Below are 26,421 nucleotides of genomic sequence, written 5' to 3' on the forward strand. Positions count from 1 at the left end.
CTGCCCACAGGGGACCTTCAGGGGTTCCCAGAGGGCCCCCTGCTCTGGGGCAGGTTCTGGGCTGGAGCAGCTTCAGAACCTTCTGGAACTCCAGAAATCCTCTTCTGAAGCCATACCCAAGTCCAAGGTGCTGAATTTGAAAGAGGCCACCTATTGTACGACTGCACGTGTGGGAAGAGCCCAGCGCAGGCCAGTCCACAGAGACAGGCAGACACAGAGGAGGGGCAGGGGCGGGCAGTGAGCGGCTCCTGGGCAGGGGGGTTTCTCCTGCGGTGAAGAGGTTCTGGCATTAGACGGTGGTGGTGGCTGCCCAAGACTGTGAGCGCGCTCACAACCAGTGACTGGACACCTTACAGTGGTTAAAGTGGTGAATCGTATGTTAGGTGCATCTTATCTAGATGTTTTTTTAAAGGTCAAGGTGAGGACTGCCCCTGGCCTCAGTGCCTGTCCCAGGCCACCTCCCAGCCCCTGCTCCTCTTCAAGGGAGGAGTGTCGGCCTTGCAAAGTGCAGCCAGGGAACCCGGAACACTTGACAGGGTGTCTGAGGTCCCCACCCCCACCCCCGGGGAGAGACTGACAGGCGCAGAGGAAGCTGGGAGCTCGTATGAGGCCTTGGAGCCAGAGGCCTGGGTTTGAATTTCTCCTCTGCCATTTCCTGGCCCTGTGACCCAGGATGAGTCACTTTCTCAGAACCTCGCCTTTAAAGAGAGGTCAGGGCACGCCTGGCCAGAGCCACGCTTCTAGTAAACACTCAATATGTGATCGCCATCCTTCATGTAGTCCCCATTCTGGAACTTTCCCTACTCCCCACAGAAAGGCACCCTATGAAGCCCTGCAGGGCACTCCTGCAAAAAAACCACTTTCTCTGGGCGGGTTCCCCTCTGAAACTGGAACAGACGCACGTGCCTGGCAGTATGTGGCCAAGGGACCGCAAGACGCCATTCCAGCTTTACCGGGATCCAGGTGGCTTAAGAATAAACCTCTGGCTGGCTGGATTCCTTACCATGGAAGCTCACTTTCATTGGGAAAAAAGAAATAAACAATGAATACATATATCACCTGGTTTAAGCCCAGCAGCCTTCCTAGGAGGTCAGTAATATGACACCCCCCCCCCCACAAATAAGGAAACTAAGGCTGGGTGTCCAGCACCACACTGCTCATAGGGTCAGAATCTCCCCCTGAGCACCCCATCAGCGAGGTACAAAAAAGTCCAAGCACCAGACCCCCCAGAACGTTTCCTAAGCTCCAAATGGGGGTGTAAGGTCATTTTCACTGCATCCGTTCCGAGGGGGTGTGTACCCCATTTCCCTTCCAGAGGGCCCTGCAGATGGTCCAGCTCCATTCCTCACACATGCGCACTTCCCCAGCGAACACGCCCACACCCCCCAGCGGGTAGACACAAAAACTCGCCTGGCAAAACCCCAGCCTGGGTTTCAGAGGGATGGGATTCTTTCCCAGCGCCGACTCCTCCGGGGTCCCCTCCCACGTGGGAGGGTTACAGTCTCCCAGCCAGGAAAGCAGCGCTGGAATACTCCGTGCAGATGTATATTTTTCTCCCTACCGGTGTCTTTGAATTGATACATTTTTTTAAAGCCAAGAACTCCTACTGATAGTGCAAAAATGAGTCATAGATCCAGGAGGGCGACAGACAGACAGGGAGCCAGCGCCTGTGAGTGAGGCCACTGGCAAGAAAACCTGACAGTCCCCGCGCCCCCCTCCCCCCATGCCAAGACATTAATTCTCACAAGTCGGAGAAAATTACTATGCATGAATGCAAAAAGCATGATCAGGAGTAATTAACATGGCTTCATATGCAAATTTTATTAATGCAGAAGTACAAAGTCATTATGCAAATGAAACTTACGTCAACTCTCTTGACAAATATTCATCGCCGAGGCTCAAGTTTCTCCCTCTTTATTTATTTATTTAATTTTCCCTCTCCCCACCCCCTTTTCCCTGCATCTTTTTTTTTAGGGGTGCAGGTTGTGCTGGTGGCCGCTTTGGCAGCAGCAAGCCACAAGGACTGTTTGACAAGTTTGCAAAGTTGTTTTTCAACCAGAGAAATTTATTCTTGCATTGTTGATTTTTTTTTTTTTTTTTTGGTTGTTGGCAGGTACAAGACAGCTCATAGGAGAAGGGGAAAAATAAAAAAATAAAAAGCTCTGGGCAGCCAGCAGCCAATCAAAACGCCAGAGCCTGTAATGAGGGCGATTGATGGCTGTTTGGCTTTTACTGCAGGGTAATGAGGAGGGGGAAAATATGAATATTCATGAGACTGTGCTCCTGCCTTTGATGATTAAAGAAATTTTTAATATTCAAATAAGCGCTTGCCAAGTGATTAACAAAGAACATGCACGCAGAAATATGGAAATGGGAGCCGGGAAAGATTTGAGAGTCGAGCAGACTGCAGGAAAGGCAGCCCCAAATTTCATAAACAGGATAGGCAGATAACCCAATTCGCACGTGGGCAAATAAAAACATTTCTTTCAGATCGCTTAAATATTTTGCCAGCTACTTGGTCTTGAGGATGATGAAAATGCTCTGTGTTAAGGGGCTAGGGGCGGGGAGAGAGAGAGAAATCACAGGAAGTCAAAGGCATCGCTCACATTTAAGGATCATTATCCTGGTTCCAGCCCACCTCCCCCCACCTAACGGGAAATCGGGGCTTGTTTTCCAGTTTGCTAGAGAGAAAAGAGGGAGGGAAGCCAGCTCTGGCTTGAAAATCCAAGGCCGGCCTGTTTGGGGTGCACACAGGCACAGCACACGGTCATTTGTTGCTTCTGGGTGGTGGAGTGGAGGACAGTGACCCCTCAAGGGGGAGGGGTGTGATTTGGGGGACCCGAATCTGGAGAGCTCAGTGCCTCCTCTGGACCAAAGCCCTGGTCAAAACACATCGAGACACCGAAAGGACTCCGACACTGGTGTGGGGTCTGGCCTGGCCATCGCGGGGCCAGCCGCATGGGGACCAGCTGCCACCAAGGGAAAGCACCTCCACCAGCTGCCGGCTCCGCTAGCTGTCTGCTAGGGCCAAAGGCTCCTATTTTAACAGCTCCAGCACGCTTCCCGCGGAAGAGCAAAGCAACGGTATTAGCTGGTAAAACGAACCTGCAGTTAAAATACATCTAATTAGCAGCCGATGACACCCATTTTGGCAATTTCCTATTTGAGAGAAGTGGAGTGCCACCTTAAATGAGACAGCCTAGGTGCTCGCCAAACAGGTCTTGGCCCTGACCCGACATTTGGTGGGGGAGGCTGATGGAAGGGGATGTGGGGGTGGGGGGGGGGTAGGTAGAGACAGGGGTGTGGCTAAGACAGCAGGAACAGAGGAGGATTCTAAAGCACCTTCTTTGTTACTCAATTTCAGATCTACGAGGGTCATATGTGTGGGGGGATGGTACTCAAAAAATAAATTCTTTCAATCCACAGGTATTATTTCATGTCTTTTTCTTAGTTTTTAACTACCAAGGTTTGGGAGCCAGCAAAGACTGGAACTTGTTTTTCATTTCACTATAAAAATATATAGAATAGTAAAGCAGAAAGGGAATGCAAACAAGCATTGCAGTGAACACGGAAAGTCACGTGTAACCTGCAAGCCCAGAGGGTAAGTGCCGAGCCCACGGCTCAGCTGGCAGCACCAGAGCGCTTGGGGGACCCAGAAGTCCTCTGCGGGGAGGTGGGGCACCCCAAGTTCCACTCCCCACTTTCAAATTTGCTTTTCTAAGTCAGGCGCCCATCCCCAGTCTCTGGGGCCCTGGCTGTCATGGGTCAGGGTTTGGGGGTGCATGAGTAAGTGTCCTTTAAAAGAGGAGCAACGGGAAGGGAAAATGGGGTCCCACAGGGCTTGCACTGCTGTGTCTGAAGACGTCCTTCAGGGTCATTACATAGGAGACGTGGAAACATAGTTCGAATCCACGGCCTTTACTGAGGCTGCCTGCTGACAACACAGCCGTTTCCAGGGGCCGAGAGCCAGGCTTCCGAGGCAGGTAAAGGAGCTGGCGGGCATGCCCACCACCTGGGCCTGGCTGGGCTTAGACAGGGCCACACCAGGTGGGGGCACAGAGGGAGGTGCAGGGGAGAGGTGGGCTCACCGGGGGGCCCCCAAGAACATCTCTGGGCTTCCACAGTGACCATCTAGAGATCTCACGTGCCGCCCACAGCCCTATGTGGACGACAGGGCATCGTCCGGTGCCCACCTCCTCGAGAAGGCCTGGCCACGGAGAGGAAGCAAAAGGCACATCCTTCCCAGCACCTTAGGCCAGGCAGCCTTCCTCCAGGCACCTCCCCTCCTGCACACGGAGATATGTCAGCGGTGAATCACCACCTCAACTAGTTTTGCTCCCTGGCACACTGCACATTTAATGCATCCCAGAAAAGGGAGAGGCGAAGCCCAGCAACAATCGTGCCCCCAACAACACCACCAAAACCTGTTTTCCCCTCCCGCCATGGCTGGGAAGGCAACATCCTCCCCAGCAGCTGCGTCTTGGGATTACAAGCAAGCTCGGTTACAGCCCTCACCAGGTCCAAGTGGCTGCTAACCCGAGTTTTCTCAAGATGCAAGAGGCTGGGGGCCGCTGGGCTACTCTGGGGCAACAGGTCCCCTCTCTGCACCTGGAGCCAGGGATCAGTGAGGTTACATCACAAACACCCAGCCCTCCGGTGGTCCTTCCCAGGGAGGTAGCAGAGGGCCCTTCAGACACCTCTGCGGAGGGAGGGTGTGTCCCAACCATCCTCTGTGAATGACGCAGGGGAAGGTGGAGGGAGCCAACCCGTCCAACCCCAAAGCAGGTGGGCACCTACGGGGAAAACAGGAAGCTTCCACTCCGTTTTTGTGCTGGGCACTCGGGGAAATCCCTGGAGCTCTCTGAACTGCCAGAACACACGACAGAAGCCTTAGACTCCAGCCGGAAGTTGAGGCCTGTGCGCCTGGCTTCAAGACACATACAGGAAACAGACACGAGCCCTCTGGAGCGATGTCAGCAGGCAGGGCCCACTGAACCGGGGCCCCCGACCCTGGAATGGGCCGGTCCGGGGACAACAGAAGGAGAAACCACGTGTTTCGCTAGTAAAACTGTGAGCCTGCACACCTATTACACAGAGATAATGATATACGCACACACACAGACACACACGTGTCTATCAGCAAAGTGGACGTGCTACAGTGTCTGCTCACATCCCCAGGAAGTGATAGGGGCCGAGGACAAACTGGAGCTGACAGAGTCTCTGCATGTCACCAGCAAAAACAGCAGGCCAACACCTAGCAGAGGAACTGCCCCTTTTGCCTGATTCAGGCCTTCTGATCTGCTTCTACCTTCAGCAGTTTCTGCCCTAAAACAACTTATCCAAGCCCCTCCGGCAACTTTCTCTTAGGGTGCATCAGGACCCACCAACACCGCACTACAGGAGCCTGCACAAGGCGCCCCTGGACGAACAGCACAGCCCGTCAGCTGAAGGAACAGCCGGATAAGCCAGTTGGGTTCCAGGCACGAAGAATTGGGGGCCTGGGGTCAGGAACCTGCAGCCCCTTTCCAGATGGCACGTCATGGCCAGACTCCAGTGACCAGCCCGGCCAGGCGTCCCTCAGACACGTCCCCATTTCCCCGTCGTTGTGGGGGGGGGGGGCGGGGGGGGGGGGGAGGCACAGTCAAGACTGAAGTCACATGTCACATGAGCGAAATAAGCTGGGAGATGACTCCATCTAATGACACGTTTTTCTTTCCCAGCAACATCCACAGTGCCTGACATCCGAGGACTGAACGACCTACAAATGCTGACTCCGGACACTTGTGGAAAATCCGGGCCCCTTAGACAGCATGTGTAAAAGCGGGCGGGCTCAGGAAGCTGTGGTCCTCACAGACTCCGATGCTGATTTGGCTCAGCCGCCTGGCGCGCAGGAGGAGGAAGTCTGAACTCCGAGAATCCAGGAGCATTCAGAATGAAAATAACACAGCCCAGCCAAGAAAAACCACGCCAAGGAAGGGGGTGCCCGGCCAGGAGGCAACTGTGATGACGCCAGCTGGGAGCAGCCAGGAAAAGGGGTACAATCCCAGGTGCAGGGGGAGTGAGGGATTTCAGGGCTGTGGGCATCACCCCCTTTTTTTTTTAACATGAAACATAAAGTTATACCTGGGTGGGAAGGGAACAGGCAACCCCAGGGCCCTCCTTTTTATAGGTGGAATAAAATTTTAACTTGGTTAGTGGAAGGTGGGTTGCAAAAAACGGAAGAAAAAGAAATGAAATGGCAGAAGAGAGGACCCTGCTATAGTTTAAATACATTTTTTGTTTTTAGTTGTATTATGAGAGTTACATGCAATTGGTCTCCCCTACTATAATAAATTGTTTAAAAAATCCAACTCTTCCCTGGGTTTTGTTGTTAAGTCTTTTTTTTTTCCTTTTCATTTCTTTTTACCTTTTACTAACAGACATATAGAATATTGAAGTTCAATGCTTTGCATCACATAAGAACAAAATTTTTCTATGGCCTCTTTCTGTTTCCAAGCCAAGTCTGAAATGTCACCAAAGCAGGGAACAGGCCTGTAATTACTTCCAACACAGTCGTTCCTGTAACTGAGTTTTCTGTATGCAGATGGCATTTAATGTACACATTGTGAGCCTGCCTTTCAGCACAGGTAGCATTTGACGACGGAAATCACAAATTTTCTTCTAAGGGAGCAGTCTGACAGGTCCCTTCCTGCTTTATTTTTTGATGTGAAACCCATTTTCATCTGCTAACGCACCCATGGTGACGTACAGTGCGTACACCACCAAATTTGTAAGAATTAACACTTCGCGGGGTTAATGTAATAAAGATTGTTAGCACATTAACTGGGGTAACACTGCTCCTCACGATTCAATGTAGCCGTGCTCCTGACGCCGCTGCAACAGGGGTTTGCGTTCAGCTGAGGTTTATACCGCTATTTAATGTAATTACAGAAACCGGTAGCGGGGTCCTCCATGGAAATAGCATTTCTACTGCAGAGTAGTCCCCTTAGAAACAGGGGAAAATCACAGCACGCTGACTTTGATTTGGCTGTCATTTTTTTTTTCCCTTGGCTGTCTTTGAAACAGATGTGCCGGACCTCAGACTGAATTCACTCCAGAAGCCTTGCAAAGACTCCAGATAAGTGAAGCCTCGCCTCCTGGCATTTATTTGTTTTTGAAACCATTAAAAAAAAATTTATGAAGGGATTAGCCAAAGAACATATATGCATAACCCAGAGACACAGGCAACGGTGTGGCAATGGCCAGGAGGAAGGGAGGAGGTGGCGAGGGAAGGGGGGCGAGGTGGGCAAAGGGGAGGAACATGGGGAGATCTGTAATAGTGTACACAATAAAGGTAAAGCAATAAATAAATAGTTCCTTCCTACCAAAAATAAGTCTTAGCCTGCAGGCTCTACTGGGCTGTAATTCTCTGCCCAGCACCCCATCATGACGAGGGCTTTTCAGGTACCCCAAAACGACATGGTGGAGGGGAAAGGCAGCAAAAGGGACGCCTCCCTCGCTTTTCTTTACACAAACAATGAGCGCGTAGCTGGATCCCAACCCCGTGCTCCAAACCCGGGCGGAGACGACACCCTAACTGTAACCTCAGAGAAAGAATCCAGCAAGCACTGTTTCAGGAGGCCTCCGAAATTAAACAGACACGAAACCAACCAGAAATAAGGAGTGGGGCGGCAGGGGAGGGTGGGGGGGGGACGGAATCTTTGCACCACATCATCCAAAACGGCAGAGAACATGAAGTCTGGAGCGGAGAGGAAGGACCCCGAGTCAGCTCTCGGCTGAAGCAGAGGCAGCCTCTCCGGATCTGCCGGCTGCCTCCTGCCCGTGCAGCTGCCAAGAGCAGACAGAAGTGAGACCTGTCTCCAGACCTGCTCCCCGCTGGTCCCTGTGCCTTGGGGGTGACTGGGAGGCAGGAATATTTTTTCTTCCCTGCGTGCATTTTCATAACCTTATTTTACATCCTAATTTCTTTGAGGTGGGGGGGGAACATCAGTGTCACTGAAGAAACGTCACTCTGTTTTGCAAAATCCAGCAGCTTCCTTGGCAGCAAGAGAGGCTGGCTGGCATTACACCCTCATTTGACAAAACTACTATTTCTGGGCATGAGCTCAAAAACAGGTAGGAAGAAAATGCTGAGAAATAAGGAAGTAAAAACAGCCAACAGATTCTTCACTACCAAGAACGCCAAGCATAAACATGATTTATTTAGCTGTGTTGAACGCGTCAGCCCTCCACGCAACTAGGCGCCCACTCGGGTGAAGGGGACGGCTGGGGAGGAGGGGATGGGAAGGGGCAGCAGGGAGGACCACGGGAGAGAAGAGATGGCAGAACTGCGAGGACTTCCTGAGCAGTTCTGTTCAGAGTTTTAGGAGAACAAGAATCTTCTGCCCCCTAATACATGCACGTGTCAAAGAAGGCAGCACTCATCTGCTGGTTAATTAACGAGCTGCCACTAACAAAAGAGAGAAGACCCAGTTCACACAAACAGTGTTTACATGGGCGTTGCGCGATCCTGTCGCCCACCTCCCATCCTTTTTTGCAAACCATGTGGTCTGGGTGCCGGGACAGGCTTGGAGGCCCCTCAGGTGGGGGGGGAGGGTAATCCGAGCTTCTAAGACCAGACCTGGGGGAGAGAGAGGACTCTGCCTGCCCTCCCTGCCCATCCTGGCATGCCCGCATGGAACTGACTGAGATCTGTATTCAATTACGGAACACCAGACAGCCTCTGGCTCCAAGCCTGCACCAACGAAGGCTACGGGGGTCTGTCGTGTCCCCCGCCCCACTCCAGCTCTGATGCTGGGGAACAAGGGCTCCCACAGGTCACCCATGGAAAAGGCAGAGGGCCATACTCCCCCACCGCTACCCCAGAACTCAAGCCCGAGGTCTTGGCCTTGTGGAGGTGAACCAACCAAATACATAAAGCAAGCATGTGTATGTTCTAAGTGGCAAGTCTAAACCACAGGTTCTGGGCCCTGCCATTCCTGTTGAAACTCCAATTCGGGTCACTCAGCATGTGCTGGGAAAAAAGAATCCAAGCCTCTTCAAAAGAAAAACCACCACCAAAAGTAAGACGGAGCACCAGCAGCACACTTGGGGCCTCTCACTTCCCCGGCGAAGGGACCGTTTCAGAGAGGCCAGCTGTGTGCTCGCTCTGTGGGCACACAGGCCAATTTCCGTTCGCCTCGAGAGGCAGCACAGCAAAAGGGTTTCTCACCGGTCTGTACCGAGTTGCTTCCTCACCTGCAACGAGCAGGGCTGTGCACTTAAAGGCTGCCTGCTGTATGCATTCCCGCAGCCCAAGTCCTGTCTTTCTAGAGCCGGATACCAAATGTCAGGAGAGACACCTTTTCTGGTGTATTCAGCTCAAGGGCAACAGCAAACTCAATCTGTGGTAGAGTTCTAAATCACATGGTGGTCCCCAAACAAGGAGCTGGGGGCGCAGAACCCTAAAATGAATGGGAATGGAACAGACAGGTTTCCTGTGGGCATTAGGTCACTAAATTGAAAATTCAAGTACTCCCCCTTATACGTCCTCATAAATCCCCTAGTTTTTCCCCTGACCTTAAACATGACATGCTACACGAGTAGCTATGTGATTCCTTGTCCTTCACAAACCAGTCACCCTGCCCTGGGGACTGAACAAGGACAGTCCACTCTATGTCTTTGAAATCAGCAATTACGCCACTCCTAGGGAAGGGTTTGTTCTCACACCTGGACGGTGGCAGGAGTGCACCCACTTGGACATCCCCATTTGACAATGAAGAAACTACGAGCTGGTCTGTCCATTTGGGAGCAGACATATTTGAGACTGGCAGTGCATGCTCACATGTTGAGTCGGTGCTTCGACACTGAGGTGGCCCCTCCCTCATGTTCCAGCAACAACAAATACTGATCGAGGGTGTCACCGGGGCTCTGAGAGGCCGTGCTTCTAGAAAACCCTATAAAGACATCTAGATTTCTGAAAGTAATAAAACTGAAGGTGCTTACCCACACCTCCAAAGGAGGCCTCCCTGGCTGGGATCCCTCTGACTACCAACTCCCCTGTACTTATTTCAACGCAACCCAGCTGACAAAATCCCCCATTCCCAAGCAAATCTCCCACACATGGCTTCTGAACAGAAGCCAGGCAAGTCACCTGTACCCTGCAGACTTGTCGCAGCACAGAACAACACACCACACAGCAGCCCACCCCGCCCCAGGACACAAAGGTGTGCCTCTCAAGGAACAAGAAGAGCGGGGAGGGGGCTCCCACCACTCTGCCCCCAGCCTTAACCGAAAACTAGTGGGAGAAATCACCAGTAATTTTTATCATGGATGAATCATCAAAAGAAAGAAAACAGCTAAGTTGGCCTCCTCCTCCCCTGTGTAATAGCCATTAAGTCAGCCAACCACAGGTTACCTGTCTTCCAGGCAAAACATAAACAATTACTCCCCACACACCTTGTTTCCCAAAATCCTACAACAGACTTCCTTCTATATCAGGGAACTGCAAGGACCTAGGATGGGCCACCCCCCACCCCCACCCCGCTCACTCACGTGACCAGTGTTTTCTCTTCCTTTCTCCAAAGGAATCCAGTAACATAAATATTAATCAAACACGAGAATCTGCCTTTTCAGTCCTGGGCCGTTCTGAGGGCTGGATTGTGATCTTTGCCCGTCGCTGCAGACATTCAAAGGCAGATTCTGTCTTGTCGGAACTGCTGGAAATGGACGACTAAGAAATCGACCAGCAAGTTCAGGCAGATACGAAACCCTTCCTGCCTGGGACGCGGGCAGCTTTTGAGTTTCCAAGTGCTGACTTTGTTACCTTTTCGGAGAGGCCTTTCAAAAAAGCAAATTGACAAATACCTTCAGAGTCCTCCAGCAGAAAAGCTGGCTGCTCGAGGTTGGGGTTCACTCAATGGGAGGTTTTTTTTTTTTTAAATCAACTCTTACTCAAAATGCCAAGAAGGCATCGGTTACAAAATACCGTATTTCTGAGGCACAGGAGGTGCAGTGTCCTGTTATGATCTGGTCGGCCCAAATCATACATAGACATGGACATGCATATTTTTTAAAATTACCTTGACTCTTGTTGCAGCAAATTTCTGAATAATGAAAAATAGAGATGTGGTTCCAATTCTAGCCTAGAAAAGCTGTCACACTGAAGGGAAACTTTAATCTTCTCCAGCCGAATAGCGTACATTTTTATTTCCAGAGTAACAACGTTGGGGAAATGTTTGAACATTTCCTTCAGAGCTTTGTGGTAAATCCACCGGGCGTCCAGCCCCTGCTTTTGTGGGTCTGTAAAGGCTGCAGCGCTTTAAACAATTGGAGGCCAATTTTTAAGAAGCAAAAATAGAGACTCTTGGCGAGGTGACCATTAGCATACAAATTCTCCTGGAGGGAGAGCATTGTAAAAGAAGTGGGGCTGGAGGCAGGACGACATTAATTTCCTGTAATTCCACAAGGCTTTGTGTCCCACTCGAGTGGAGGGTTCCATTCCCACACAATTGGGAAAACACTTTTGTTGTTCTTGAGTGTTTTAAAATCCCAGCCCCAGGAATGCCCTCTAGAAAAGTCGGCTCCCTCTTCCACAGGCGGGGAGTGTGGAGAGAACTCCAAAGCAACCCCTTCTGGACTGGACTGTTGCCCCAACGGACACAAGATGCACAAGGGAAACTCTGAGGCTCGTTCCAACCGGGCCTCACCTGGATTCTGAGACCTGCCAGGCTCAGTCCGGCCAAGGTGAGCTGGGAGGACCCTTCCGTGCTTTGGCAGCAGGAGGAGCGGGGATCCCGGGGGGCCCCTAGGACTCAGGGACGCTACCCCAGCAAGGAGCCCCGCCCCCCAGCCCCCGCGCGGCAATTTCGGGGAGGAGGCCACTGGCACTTCTCAGGACACTGAAATGCGATTCCCCAGGCCTGGGGCCGTCACTAGCCCGGGTGCGCGCCCACAAGCCGGGGAGAGGGCGGCGGGTGGAGGAGGGGCGGCCCCGCGCGCACAAAGGGGCCCCAGGACTGCGGGCTCCCCGCCCTTGACCTTGGGTCTCCGCCTCCATCCATCTCCGCCCGCTGCCAGGGAAGGGGGCTGGCCCAGGGCCAGGGGCGAGCTCTGCGGGCCGCAGCGGGGCGGGGAGTGGGGGCGGGGGACGCCAGGGGACAGGACTCAGGAAAAAAAGACTCAGGGGCAGCAGAGTGCTCCCAGGAAACCTGCATTCCAGCTCCCCCGGCTCCTTCGCGAGCCGGGTCCTGGGGCGGGTCCGAGTCACAGCACGCTCCCGCCCCTCAAAGCAAAAGTTGCACGGAAGCACGACGGACGCCCCCTCCCCTAGGCTTACCCTACGACTCGCCAGCCCGCCCCCCCACCCGCCTTCCTCGGACCCCGGCCGAGAGGGGGAGGGGAGCTGTCACCGGAGGAAGAAAGGAGCGCGCTTTCCCCGAGAGGCCAGACGCGGGCAGGGTCAGCTGCGCCCCCGCCCGCTCCTCACCACCCCGCTCCGGCAGCTGGCCTATTAAGCCCCAGAATTATGCATGGGCCTGGAGCCCCTCGGCCCTCCCGCCCTAGGAAGGCACAATCAACGTGCGCGGCGGGCCGGGCCGGGGGAGCCGGAAGGAGGTGGGGGCTGGTCTCAGAGGCGCGCGCCCGGGACACAGGCGGGCAGGGCCGCGGGCCAGTCCGCCAGGCCGGCTGCCCCGCGCCCGGCAGGCTCGCCCAAAGGCCCAGGTGGTACCCGGCGGGCAAGGGCACGGGTCGCAGGGTAGCCTCCGGCGCAACCACTACGTTGCCAGAGTGGCTGCCCGTTTCCCGTGCGGGGTCCGCGAGTTGCGGGTGACCCTGCGCCCCTGCTGGAGCTCGGCTCCACCCGTCTCAGAAAATGCCGTCGTGCGCCTGGACTGGGACTTAGTGAAGGGAGACTAATGGACCCCAACCTTGGAGCACCCCCCAGGGGGCGGAGCCTGAAATCTCCCGCCCGCAAGGCAGGAGGAGCTCTGTCCCTGCCCCCTCCCGCGGGGGAAGGGATGACTTGCAGGAGGTGGGAAAGGTCGAGGAGAGTAGAGGGGGCCAGGCGGGGGGAGGGGTCGCTGGAGATCCGGACGGGGGCAAAACGAGTCTTGCAAGCTGCAACTGTCGGAGCCCTCGGGGAAATTGTTGCAGTGGTGAGGCAGGTGGTTTCATGGGAGCTGGAGAACACGGTCAGTCTCCGAGCTGGAAGGATTTGGATGTCCCTCGCCCCTCCCCCTAGCCTGCCAGTCCAAGAACGCGCCAACCCAGGCCCCAAAGCCCACGGCAGCCTCCGAGTCTGGAGTCTCCACAGCACGTGGTTTTCCGCGTCCTGGACCGCGGCGCTGGGGACCGCAGGGCCGCAACACTGGATGTCCCTTGTTTGCCCGTTTGTTTCTGGAAATGGTTCTCTCTCTCTTTCCCTTTCTCTCCAAAGCAAAGGCCAGGTCAGGAAAATTACAGACTTCTTTTCCTTCTCAGGGAAAGTTTTACAAGCCAATGATGTCAGTGATGCAGGGAGAAGACCACACTGTTTAGGTTGCTTAATTGGCGGGCTTTGAACTCGAGGTGGGAGAGGGAAAGAATCCACTTGGCTTCCTTGGAGAACTCAGTTTTGTGGGGTCTGCCAACCTCAGCCAATTTAGCCAGCTGCTGGGATGGGAAGGGGTCATCAAAGGTCTGTCCTGTTTCTCCTTAAGGGAGAGGAAGACTCAGACATCACACTGAGCACTGGACAGGCCCCCAGCCCCAAGGGAGGACCCCCTAGGATCCTGTTTGGGGGGTACACTCTCCAGGTGCCATACTCTGCCCCCAAAAGCCTTTGAAACAAAGCCAGTGCTTTCTCCACCGCGCTCAGGGATCCCTTTGGCTCCCGAGGTCAGGCAGGCGGCAGAGTTTTCTGGACACAGGGGTTGGACACTGCCCTCCCTCGAGCCCCATGGCAGTCTGGCACTAGGGATGCAGCCCAAGGACTCTGCATTGTGGGTTCACCTGGGGTGGGTGCTGCCCACCCACCTGTTTGCACCTTTGAGTCTCAATTCATCTGCCTGTCTAAGGCTGCTGTGTCCACACCTGCAACCTGAAGGCTCCGGAATCTGCCCCGGGACTCAGCCCGGGGGTCAACAGCCCTGAGCAAACACTGCGGCCCTGGGCCCGGCAGTTCCTGCCGCCTTTGAGGTCCGTCTGAATGGCTGCGGTTTTCTACGCTCCAGGAATGGCGGTTCTGACGGTGGTCCTCCAAGGCAAGGCCGTTTCGCTGCTCTTTTCCACCCAAAGGAGCCCAGAGTCCCAGTTTTCCATGCTGTCTGAGCAGCAGCAGGCAGCCGCTTTCCCAGACCTGTTGTCTCTCATCAAGGGTCTCACCTCTCCCTCCCAGGCCGCCCCTCTCACACCCCTCCTCCCCGCTTCCTTAACCCCCCACCCCTACTCCCTGCCCAGCACAGCTCCTCCTTCCTCAGCCACCACCCCCTTCCACATCAAAAGCAGCAGGCTAGCTGGAGGGCCCCAAGGAAACTCACTGAAAGAATACGAGGCCTAGCAGCCTTGCTGCCCTGAGCATGCCACCAAGCTGAGCTCCTCCCTGCGTTCCATTAGGGCAGCCGGACACCCTGCCCCTTAGGTCGCCGGCCACCACCTAGCAGTGCCGGCACCAGGCTGGGTCCAGGTTTTGTGGGGCCTGAGGTTTGCACAACGCACGGGGCCCTCTCGACAAAAAAATCAAGTACCAAAGCACACCTCCAGCAGTGGGGGCAGCGCCCGGGAAGGGCCTGGGCACACGCGGGCCCAGGGCCTGCACTCGGCCTCAGTCAGGGCCCCGAAAGGCTCCCAGAAGAATCTTCACAGCCTGGAGCAGGGAGAGACCCTGTTCACCCTCTAGTATAATGGCTTTCATTTCCAGCCACCAATTTCTTCAAAGAAAACACTCCCTAAGCCTGCTATGTAACAAACGAGGAACACGGCTGGTCTGGGTCGCGGCTGCCTGGCGGGAAGAGGATTAAGGTAGGAAGCTGGAACTGAAGCCCCCACCCCTGGCCAGGCCCTTACAGCTATTGGAAACCACTGGCAAGCACCTTCTCACTCTTCAGCTCAAGAAGCTGGGTCCCAGAGAGGGGGAGCGTCTGCTCAAGGTCACACACAGCGTGTCAGCCACAGAGTGAGGACACCTTCCCAAGTCTTGGGCCCGAGTCCACAAGTCCATGTCGCGCCCCCCCCCCCCCCCCACTGTGCATCCAAGACACCCAGGTGCCTGTTGTCACCTGACTGTGCTGAGCAGAAGTCAGCTCCTAACAAGACAGGCTTTGCACTAATGGCAGTCGGCACCAGATCCACAGGCGCGGGTGGGACAGGTGGAGGCCCACTGTCCTGCCTCTTTGTGCCCCCTCGGCTCATTCTCAGGGTGATGGTACAAGCTGCCCAAACCTCTCTGTGACTCAGTCTCCTCATCTATAAAATGAGGGGAATGTCTGATTTGCCTCCTTTGTGGGGCGGAGACAGGGGTGGGACCCTACAATGAAAGACGACAAGGACGCCCCTGCTGTGCTGCAGAGAAGAGTGTGACCTGGGCCCCTAGTCACCCACGGTGTGACCTTGGGCAGGGGACTTAGTGTCCCTGCCCGTGTTTCCCCTTCTGTAAACTGGGTCGATACTACCACCCACCATAATAACATGGGTTGTTATGTTAGGAGGATTAAACTCATTAGGATTGGTAAAGCCCTTCACACAGTGGCTGGCACAGGCCATAGGAAGGTCTAAAAGGATGCGTTAAATTAAAAGTCCTAATACGAAAAACTCAACCTCTCTGTCTGCTCTGGGAAAAGATGAACCCACGGGCACCAGGGTGACAGCCAGGCTTCCTGATGGGGAGCACACGCCGGGCAGGCTCCGGGGCTGGTGGGTGCGCGTCAGTCAGGCATGAAAATTAGCAAAGAAAAAAAATAGCTGTCAAATGCCTAATAAAAAACTTAAGTCAACTGCTAACTATTTACTGTCAAATAAAATCCCTAATAATAATAACGGTAACTAGGCTGAGGTTGGTGAGACTCCAGGTGCCTTTCTCTCTCTCTCCTCCCTTCCCTTCCTCTGTCCTGAACCAGAACAAGGAGCCACCTGCATAAATCACAGATCTTACAGCCCCCGACCTGGAAAGAAGACGATGAAAATTACCCTTTAGCTGACCAGTACCTCTCCTCTTCGTTTTCATTCAGTGAAACTTTACCCTGCAACTCAGTGTTACTACGGTCACATGCCGGAGCAGCTGACCGAGTTTGCACAGGTCACACGCCACTTCAGTCTACCACCCTCCTGGGAGGCCGGCAGGCAGGGCGGGAATTTCTCCCCGGTTTACAGGTGAGGAAACCGGAACTCTGCTGGGGAAAATGCTTTGTTTCAAGCCACAGGGCCGGGCAGCCTGGTGTGGCCAAAGGTCACCTCTCCTGATGCAACATCACCAGGTCTGGACTCAGCCCTACCAGCACCAGAGAGACAGGTTCAGACAAGTCCTTTCTCAGGGGAGGCCGGGAGGGCTGGCCACGAGATCCTTCCCGTCCAGGCCAGGAGGCCGGACCCCACTTTGCACCCCACTGGCACCTCTCTGTTATTAACAACAGCCAACAGTACACAGGGACCTGGTATGTCTCCATCAAACCTGTGACAAGCCTGACAGATGAGAAAGATTATCTCCACTCTATAGGAAATGGAGACTTGGAGAGCTGCAGGTCAGGAAAGTCACTGGCAAAACCAAAATCCCAGCCCAGGTCCGTCTGAATTCACACTCTAGGGCTCTCCTTCCTGCCCCTCCAGACGCCACACCTTCACCAGGAAGTGTGCAGACAGCCTAAGGGCTCCTGGCCTCAGGCAGGGGGCGCGCCTGAGACCAGCTTCAAGGACCCCCTTGGAAGGGGTGCAGAGGTAGTGCTTGCCTTCAATGGCTCTGCTGGCCTCTCCCTAAAAGTCACCACACCCTGTGTGATCCACAGAAGCCAGGCAGACCCAGGTCTGATGCCACTTTGCTGTGTGACCTCGGGCAAGTCCCTTAACCTCTCTGAACCTCAGTTTAAAGCAGGGTTAGAAATGTCTATTTCAAAGTGGGGTCAGAGGTATTGTTTCGAAGTTGCTATCTACTTCAAAGTCAGATAACCCTAGCATAATGGGGGTTCCCAGGCAGGTCCCCTCTTCCCCACCATCCATCAGCCCTGCCCAGGCTCTGGGGTCAGCCCTGCAGTCCCCGGCACCCCAGCCTGGGCCCAGGGCCACATCCTGCGGAACACGCCACTTCTCCTTGGTGTAGACAGAGCTAATAATTAGCTGTCCCGATTTAATAATAGAAAAAGATAATCCGTGCCACAACACACATGGATTTAACCAATCTTAATTTGGAGGGAAAATAACAACTCTAAATATATCAAATGCAAGTATTTCGAGACAACCCGCAAGTGAGTTTATCTCCAGTTTCCAGCACAAGCATATTATTTAGTTTCTGCCACTGGCCAAGCTAATATTCTTTTTTATTTCGCATTTATTTTATTTATTTTTTAAAGTCTGAAATGAACATTCTCAGAGCAGCATGTAAATCCTTCAGCTGAGGAGAAGTCCTTCTTTCTCCAACACATTTTGTCCAGCAACGGGTCCCTGGCACCCCAAACCAAATACGCCACCGGTTCCCTGCCCGCTGTGTGAACCACCCGCTGGAGTGCCCTTGGACCTTGGGGGCTCAGAGGCAGACTTACAGGCGGGCGGGGCCATCGCAGCTGAGAGCTGCCTGCCACCTCCAGCCCAGGGGGACCTGCCACCTCCTGTCACCCGCTACCTGTCTCCTGCGTTTCTCCAGAAATCTGACATTTGGGGTTTGAGGGAAGGAGGAAGAAAAGGCAAAAGGCAAACTTCTGAGTGACAGCTGATGGCTCATTCCTCCCGTTATAGCTTCATTTGGTGACGGAAGTAGTGGCAACACGCAAGAACCCAAGAACGAATTACCTGCGATCAACAGCCTCCCCTCCAGAGGCCATGGGACGGGGATGCTAAGGAGGCATCTGGAGAGGACAGCTCAGTGAGAGATCCGAGGCAAATTTTCATGGTTCTCACCAAAGAAAGCCAGCACCTCGTGCTACCGAGCGGGGTCCAGGCCACCCTGAGCGTGGCTCTTTAGAAGCTGCCAGGTTTCTGTCATCTGCCTCCCGCTGGACCATGGACCAACCCAGCATAACACAGCTGGAGAAGGTGCAGACATGGACCCTGAGGCCCAGAAAAGTGACTTGACTTGCCTGGGTGGGCCCTGGAATCCCACCCCGGCTGGCCAAGGCCCAAGCCCTCGCTGCTTTGACCCCCGAGACCCCTCCCCAGGGCGACACGCCTTGAGAGCTTCACCATAGGACAGTAATGGGACCAAAGATGGAGGCTGACAGGGTGGGGACATGGTCCACGGAGACCCACCCTAGCCCCAGGAAATGACGGAGCTAGGAATGGGGGGGCGCTCACATTTGTAGCACACGTCACTTGACATCACAGTTACTATCAGGTATGTCCCCAGATGCAGGGACTGCATGCAGCTCAGCAGGTCACATCGCACCGCCCGAGGCTGGCAGGCAGCAGGGTGGCGCACCCCTGGGCCGGGTCCTTCTCCATGTAGAGGAGCAAGGCCTCCCTGGTGTAGGCCACAAACCCCACACCCCTGCAGCCCCCGTCTCCTCGCTCCTCCTCAAAACACCCATCCCAGAGAACGGCTCAGAGACTCCTGCTCGGTGCAAAGCCTAGAAGCCCCCTGGTGCCCCCTCCCAGGGTCTGCCATCTCCCCTAAAGGACAGACCCCGAGGGCCATCAGAAAACTCACAGAGGCAGGGAGAGGCCATAGGAAGGGATCTTAAGAAACAGAGAGAGCTCCTCCACCAGCAGACACGTACCGGAATCAGATGCCGGCGCCTGACTTGGACCTCTAGGCCAAGGCCCTTACCTCTGACCCCTCCACCCCGCTGTCCCCAGATGGGATGGACATAGTCTCCACGGCGCCTCCTCACCCATGGCGGACGCTCAGGGGGCAGGGCCAGGGCCCTAGGCTACAACCATCAAGGGCAGGGGCACCACCTGCTTACCCCATGGCCAAGTTCCCCACAAGGGACAGAACAGCAGCCCTGTTGGCCACCCTTCCACATGCTCCCAGCCCCCATCACCCTGCGAGGGCCAGGTGGGGGTGCCTGAGGCAGACGAAGGGCAGTAGGTGCGCCAGCGCTGAGTGAATGAATGAAGGAATGAATGAATGCCCTTCAGGAGACAAAGCTTCAGAAACTTCCTCCTTCCATTCTCCTATTTATCTATCATTAAAAAAAAAAAAAAAAAAAAGGAGCAGTAACTACTCCCCTCATCCCACCCCCAGAATTCTGTCCCAGGGGAAGGGTCGATCCGGGGTCCAACCCTGAGTGACAGAATCCCAACTGAGTTCTCACCCTGGGAACACCCCTAAGGGCGGAAGGGACCCCAACTCTTTGCAGGCCAGCCCTGCCCATCTATTTCTGGAGCTTGGCTTCCAGAAGCACCTGGAAGCAAGGGGGACAACATGCAGACTGCCCTCTAGGAAAAGCATGGCCCTCCAGGCCACCATGGGCACCACCTCGGACAGCCAAGCCAGAGGTGAAGCCCCAAGAATTAGCAGCCACTGGGCCTGGGGACAGAGGTGCAGGGAAGGCTTGGAGCATCCTCTCCCAGCCCAGAGAGGCCTGGGCGCGGCCCGCAGAGCCCGCAGAGCCCGCCGCTGTGTGGGGTTCCGGAAGCCCGGGCGGAAAAGCGCCTGTGATTCCTAGTCCCTCTCTTAAAATATAAAGACCCAATTATCTTTGAGCAGCTTGCTTTACACATGAATTGACACATTTATTTTACAATAAATAACTGAAAGTTATCTGCGTTTCCTTTACTGTTAATCTACACAGAGAAATAATAAACAGGGCTTGTCTACAAAAATGCAACCACTGCAGCCCTCGGAATTCAATTAAGCTACAATAATTAATGCCACCACCCTATTAAATTACTTTATACATTGGCGCCCCTGAAGTTTTATTCTTTAATCTTTCCTTTTTATTAAATAAAAAAAAAGTTGGTGCCAAAGAGGGGAGAGAAAAGGGGGGACAGAGGGGACCAGAGAGCAAAGGGCCCAAAGGGCCGGCGAACGGGACAGTCGCCTTCAGCTGACGTGGCTCGGGGTCTGTTTTGCGCCTTTGATTAAAATAACATTGAAATAACGCTTTGAACAAACACATCTCTTTCGACTTCAAGGGATTATTTTACATATTTCTTCAAGAATGAAGAAATCCATTCATCCTGTTGCTGAACAGAGAAGCCCAAGAGAAGTCACCCAGGAAATAAAAATACTGGAGCTTCTGCAGCATCCCAACCCCGGGGAGGCAGGAGGAGGACAAAGCGCCTTGGAGACGACCTTTGCCTTTTGTGGAACCATGTTCCCCAGCTTTCTTAAACGCTCCTGTCACCGGGGATCCGGGGATCTGCGGCCTCTCCCGGGGAACCGCTTTCCCTGGGAGATGGGGACTCCGGTGGGCTTCCGGGGACAGCAAAAAGCCTTCCCACTGAGGCACGGACCGGAGCCCACGCCTCGCAGGCAGAGCCACCCCTGAGCGGTCCCCAGTGCTAACACTGCTGGTGAGAACAGTCACCTGATGAAGGAAACAGAGGGTGGGGACCCCAACCACACAGCACCCTTCTTGTGGGACAGCTGCAGCCTTCGCAGAGGAAGTGCCTTGCAGGTCTGCACACATCTCGGAACCAGAGTGTGTGCGCCCGTGGTCTGGGACCTTTCACCCCTGAAACCTGAGGAGTCTGCAAGTGCTCACGCTGGGACATACTCCAGAAGGCCAGTGTCCCCATTAACCACCGCCTCGGTCTCTCCACAGGATCGCTCTCATCAGTCCCACTGCACAGATGGACAAAGTGAGGCCCACAATCACAGAGCTGCCACGTGGCCGCTACCGAGAAGCTGGGCTTGCTGTATCGCCCTACCAGCTGCCTCCTGGCACTGGGGGTGTCTGCACCCACCCATCCGCCTCACCTGTGGCCGTGAGGGACCCTGGCTCACGGGGTTCACCCTCCAGGGAGCACAAAACCTCAGTCCCTCCCGCATCCTCGCTGGCTTCCATGTCTAAAACACAATGGAGACAGATCCTCACATCTTCCCAGCCGGCCGCCTACATCTGTTCGCACACTGTGGCAGAGGGGACCTCCCGCAAGAAGAGCTCCACTGGCAAAGCATTCGTGAAGCCTCTGCTCCTGTAATCCTTGCGCAGGTTTGCCAGTGTTACCCCTCCCTGCTGACAGGTGGGGAAACTGAGGCAGGGACCCAGCAGCGACACATCCAAAATCAGCCATCGGGATTCGAACCTCCTCTGCACACACTCTGCTGCTGTCTCGCTGTAGGACAGACTGCCGCGCCAGGGGACACAGGCTGGCAGAGCCCTTCTTTGCCCCCCAGGTCTCCTGGGTTAAGAGGGGCGAACCAGAAGCAAGCACTCGGGGGTACGCAGAGCCTGGGCTCTGTGACAAAGGGTCTGGCCAGCCATGGCCACAGCCTGGAGAGAGGGACCCAGTGCAAACCCGCTGTGGGGGGCAGAGCAGCTGGAGGACGCAGGCCCCACATTTATTCTTCAGGTAGTAAGAACCAGTGGTCCAGGTGGCCGGCCAAGTGGGCGTGCCAAGGGTGACATCCAACCTCCCTAAGGGGCACGGTGTCCAATAAGTGCCCACCAGCCCTTCCCCAGACCTACCCGTAGGGACATGACAGTGTCAGAAGGGGCCTCGTTGCACAGATGGGAAACTGAGGCCAGAGAGAGGAGAGGGAGAGGGAGAGGGTGAGTGCCATTCATAGGTGCCTTGCCGGGACCACCCATGCAGTCCCACAAGCTCACGACAGCCCTCACGGAAGAGGGCTCACCAGTATCATCTCCCAGATGGCGAAACCGAATAGGCCGAGTTGTAAAGAACAGATTCCAACCCAAGACTATCTGATTCCAAAGCCAGAGACGAGGCCACGAGGCCCAGCGGACTGAGGGCCAACCACACTTCCAAATCCCCATGCTGACTCCTGGCCGCCTGTGCCTTCGGCCACACCTGTGCAGCGAGCGTCCCACAGCCAAAAGCAAAGCAACCGTCAGCCAGTCAGGCTGCCCTGAACCCCGGGCATGTCTCCTCCTGAAGGTCCCCTGGACGGTGGGCCTCGGAAAGGGCGAGCCCAGCGGTGGCCCAGAGGCCATCTGGCAGCTCCCGAGCTGTCCCAACACTGACACCCTCAGTCGAAGGATGATCCCCCAACACAGTGAGGGGCGAAGGCGGGCATGGGACACGGGAGACGGCATCGGCACGGCCAGGCGAGGGCAACGCTCCATACCTGCAAGGTTCTCCTGCTTGGGGCAAATGCCTTTCGTGGGCGAGAGCAGGTGGTCATCTTCGTCGGGGGTGACCTGGATCCCGATCTCCACCGGCTCGGACACTTTCCTGAGCTCGGAGCGTGAGGAAGGCGGCGGGCTGCCCTTGTCCAGGCCTTTGTCATAGCAGGCACCCAGGCTGCCACCACACTGCTTCTTCTTGTGCTCTATAAAAACCAGGATGTCCCCTAGAGGGAAGTTCATCTGACACTGTCCACAGGTGAGCAGGTCAGGGTCCGGGCCACCCACTAGCAGCCCCAGGCCGCTGGGCTCCTCTATCTCCAGACCCTCGTCTTCTTCAAGGATGGCCGCTTCCACATGGTCAGCCTCTGCTGCAGAGAGAAAGGAGAAGGGGAGGGCAGAGAAGACAGAGATGGGCTTAGGCAGTCACAAGCACCCATCGTGCGTTCCAACCCTTCCCCACCTCAAGGCGGGCCCCCTCGGCCGCGGGATGCCAGAGTACACCGAGTCTTCCCGGCACTCCTGGAAGCAACGGGTTCACCATCCCACGGGCGGGTGACAGATGAGCACACTGGGGCCCCAGGAGCAACATCACGGCTCCCCGAGGCTGTGGCTTCAGCGGTGCTGGCCTTCCTGCTTTCTAGTTTGTTCTCTCCCAATTCCCCTCCCCCACCCCAAAGCATAGGGACACACAAGTCCACGTGCACACCGCACATCCTGGCATCACAGGCGACGTGGCCATCCCAGCCGTGGCGGCAGCAGCCAGAGACACGTCTCTCATACTCTGAAGCTTCTGAGAATCACCTGGGAGCCAGGAAGACATTCCACGCCCAGGCCAGCGAGCGACCCTGGGATCCAAGCATCAGGTCGTTGTTTCAGCCTCCCAGGTGATGCCGATGGGCAGTCGAAGCCAAGAACCTCGAGCCTGAGGCGTCTGGCCCTGCTGGGCCCCCCGCCCGCCTCCCCCTTTCATTCATGGCTTCCCCATTCATGCGAGGCCGGCTTGCATTCCTCCACCTGAGAGCTGGCTGCACATGAGACAAGAACACAGAAGCCCATGCGGCATCGGAGGGCCAGGCCTTCGGAAAGAAGCCCGCATGCTCAGAAAGCAACAAGTGAGGGACGGTTCCAGAGGAAACATCGAAAGAAAAACAACGCAGGGCAGGGACCCTGCGGGTGTGGCAGCTGAGGGGGCAGCTGGCTGTCCTGTCCCACCCCGCACCTGGTCAGACCCCCGTGCTTTGTAGGTTTCCCAGCACTCCTCAACCGCTCCGCCCTGTTTTACTCTCACTCCCTTCAAAAGAAAAGGGAAAAAAAAATCTTGAGACTCAAAAGCATTTCTTGGCAGAGGACAAACCACAGTTTCAATGGGTTGTGCGTTTTCCTATTTGTTTAGCAGCCGATACACTTCCTCTTTATTGTAAGGGGCAGAGGACCCAAATATTTTGAAGCTAATAAATGCCTCTAAAAGCAGCAACCCCCTCGGGGGAAAATTAGAAGACTGGGCAGCAGAGAGAGTGTCGTAAATCAGGGAGGTGGACAAGGAGGCTGCATCTCCCCTCGGGGTCTGAGCAAATTCAGGGAGGAAGTTTTTGAGGGCAAATGTCAGGGGTGGGGTAGATGACATGCCCGTCAGGGTCTTCGGAGGCTGGGGACCTGAGGGGGCAGGTACATTTTAAGTGGTCCGAAGTTTAGGAAAGGATAGTGAAAACCATAGAAGAACAGAGGGAAGGAAGGGAAGGGAGAAAAACACATTCCATGGCAGTGAAGTTATTGGCGGGCCAGAGCCAAAGAACAGATAATTTAAGGAAAAAATTCTGTGGCATCTTTCATCCTACACATAAATCACTGCTCTGTGTTTTCTGGACACAGGCTTCCTCAGGGCCCGTGAGTCTGTGTGTAGGACTGATCCGCAATTAGCCGGCCCCCGACACAGAACACGCGTGAACTGGGAGTGTGTGGGCCCACGAGCAGGTACCGCTGAGAAGGGGGTGAGCATCTGAGATCCTGCTTGGGGCTCTAGAAAAGCAGGCAGAGCCTTCAATGAATTACACGCAGACACACATTCGCCACGTGGTCGTACAAATATACAAAAACACCCCGCCGATGAGGAAATCCTAAACCCGTGGTCTGCTTCCCTCCGAGGAAAAGAACCTGGAAGGTACGAGAAACAGCTCCCACCAAGCTGGCCTCCGCGACCGTTCACCACACTTGAAGAGGAAATCGGAGTTCACTTACAAAGGACTTGGAAGACGACGCTTCGTAATTAATTTACCAATTTATTTTATGCAAAGATGCTTGGCTATGGTTAGGATGTAATCGCAACCCTCCCACCAAACGGCAGCTCTGGGGGTGGGGTGGGAGGGGGGGCGGCCTGGGTTCCTGCAAACCATTTGTCAGATGGAAAACGTAATTATTCGGAGCCTCTACTCCCTTTAATGATCTAGCGTTGAGCAATACTGTTGATATTGAAAAGCTCACACCTTTAATTACCAATTACATATACATAATTTCAGAGCCAAAGGAGAGGGCTGTGAAAACAGTTCTTTAGAAATATAAGAACGTATTGTGCGTCATTTCTAGAGAAGAAACTCTACTAAATGGGAGGAGGGTGTCAAAATATTGTTTTGTTAAAAAAGAGAGAGAGAGAGAAGCACAAAGGAAATGCTCTGAAAAGCAAAAAAAGAAAAAGAAAGAAAGAAAGAAACGGGAGAGCTGGAGCTGGGTGGTGGGAAGGTGGACGAGACCCCGCTGAGAAGCTGGGCAGGCCGGGCATGTTGCCCCATCCGTAAGGCCGCTGGATATAAGTCAACAAGGGGGACAGCGGACCGTCCCCATTCCCAATCCCATCATCCTTCCAGGGGGCGGGGGCGGGGAGGTGTCTCCTGTTGTTTAATTTCACCTTCGGTTCCGGTGGCTGGCTGTGTGTCGCTTTGCTTTCCATGAACTTTCCCAGCCTCAACGCAGGCTCTCCTCCTGTGCAGGAGTTCTGGAAGCATGAATAGCTCCTCTCTGCTAGGGGGTGTAGTAAAGCTACATAATTTCAAATTCATTTTGTAATTCCAAAGAAGCACAGACTAACGTGAAAATTAGCGAGGGTCCCATGTGCCTGTTTGCAAGCATGCCTCCCTCTCCCTTCCACCTTTTGCTAAGGACTCTGCACAGCCGTCTTCCTCATCCTCCTTTTTTTTTTTTTTTTTTTTGTAACAGCTGGTCAGCTTCCCTTGACTGGACAGCCTCTGCCTTTTCACTTTCCTTGAGCGCCTGCCAGCCCTGTGAGCCCAGTAACTGAGTTTGAAAGTATCCCATGCTCCTGTTCACCGTGCTGCCTGCAGGTCAAGTTCTGCCTCCAGTCCCCTCATGGCCAACCCACCTAGGCAGCCGGTGGGGGTGGGGGGGCTGGTGTGGCCAGGCTGCTCTGAACTCGGATCTCCACCCCCTGACCCGGGATCCAGCTCACTGCCTCCCAAGGGGGCCAGGAGGCAAAGAAACACCCACCAGAAATTCTCCCCCGCCCCACTTTCAGTGTTGAAAGTAAAACGCCAGACGAAAAAGGCATCCACCCAGCTCCAAGAATGGGGCTTCCTCTCCCTCCAACCCTGGGGTGTGGGGCCCACTGCAAGAGACACGTCCCCAGGACGGTGCCAATAGCACCCCTGACGTTCAGGCAGCAGAGGCACTATGAACCCCCAAACTGTCAAACGTTTGGGTCAGAGCAGAGGGACCAAGACAGCTTGCTGAGCCTTAAAAGCTCACACCCAAGGCGCGGGGAGACACCCCTAAAGTCAGGCTGTGGTTTCATTTCCGCTGGCGGGCGGATACAAGCTGGGTGTGTGTGCGTGTGTGTGTCCCTTCTGAGAACTGTATCACTGATGGGAGAAACAAAAGGAGAAAGAGCCACTTGGCTAAGCTCGAAGAAGGGCAAAGTGAGGCCACGTCTGGCCCCCTAGAAGCCTCCCTCCTCTGCCCCATGGGCACCAAGCTGCACAGCCTCTCACAGCCTCTGCATGCCAGAGCGGTCCCAACTGCCACCCACAGACGAGCAAGCCCCAGGAAAGAAACAAGA

At 54.8% G+C, this 26,421-nt stretch overlaps 1 protein-coding gene across 6 annotated transcripts in view; it reads right to left on the bottom strand.

The window, feature by feature from the left end:
• BCL11B (BCL11 transcription factor B) overlaps positions 1 to 26,421 on the bottom strand; it is an 89,984-nt gene that overhangs the window by 52,787 nt on the left and 10,776 nt on the right. For 2 of the 6 annotated variants that reach the window (XM_053928638.2, XM_053928640.2), the window contains exon 2: positions 22,358 to 22,723. The exons of 1 other annotated variant lie outside the window; for it this stretch is intronic. In XM_053928638.2, coding sequence (XP_053784613.1) covers positions 22,358 to 22,723 — 366 coding nt within the window. Of the gene's footprint in view, positions 1 to 16,143; positions 16,270 to 22,357; positions 22,727 to 26,421 lie in introns of those variants that run through there. 3 more of the 6 variants (XM_053928637.1, XM_053928639.1, XM_053928642.1) reach the window with 2 other exon arrangements.

This window comes from Desmodus rotundus, chromosome 7 (assembly GCF_022682495.2).
Source record: "Desmodus rotundus isolate HL8 chromosome 7, HLdesRot8A.1, whole genome shotgun sequence".
NCBI lineage: Eukaryota > Metazoa > Chordata > Mammalia > Chiroptera > Phyllostomidae > Desmodus > Desmodus rotundus.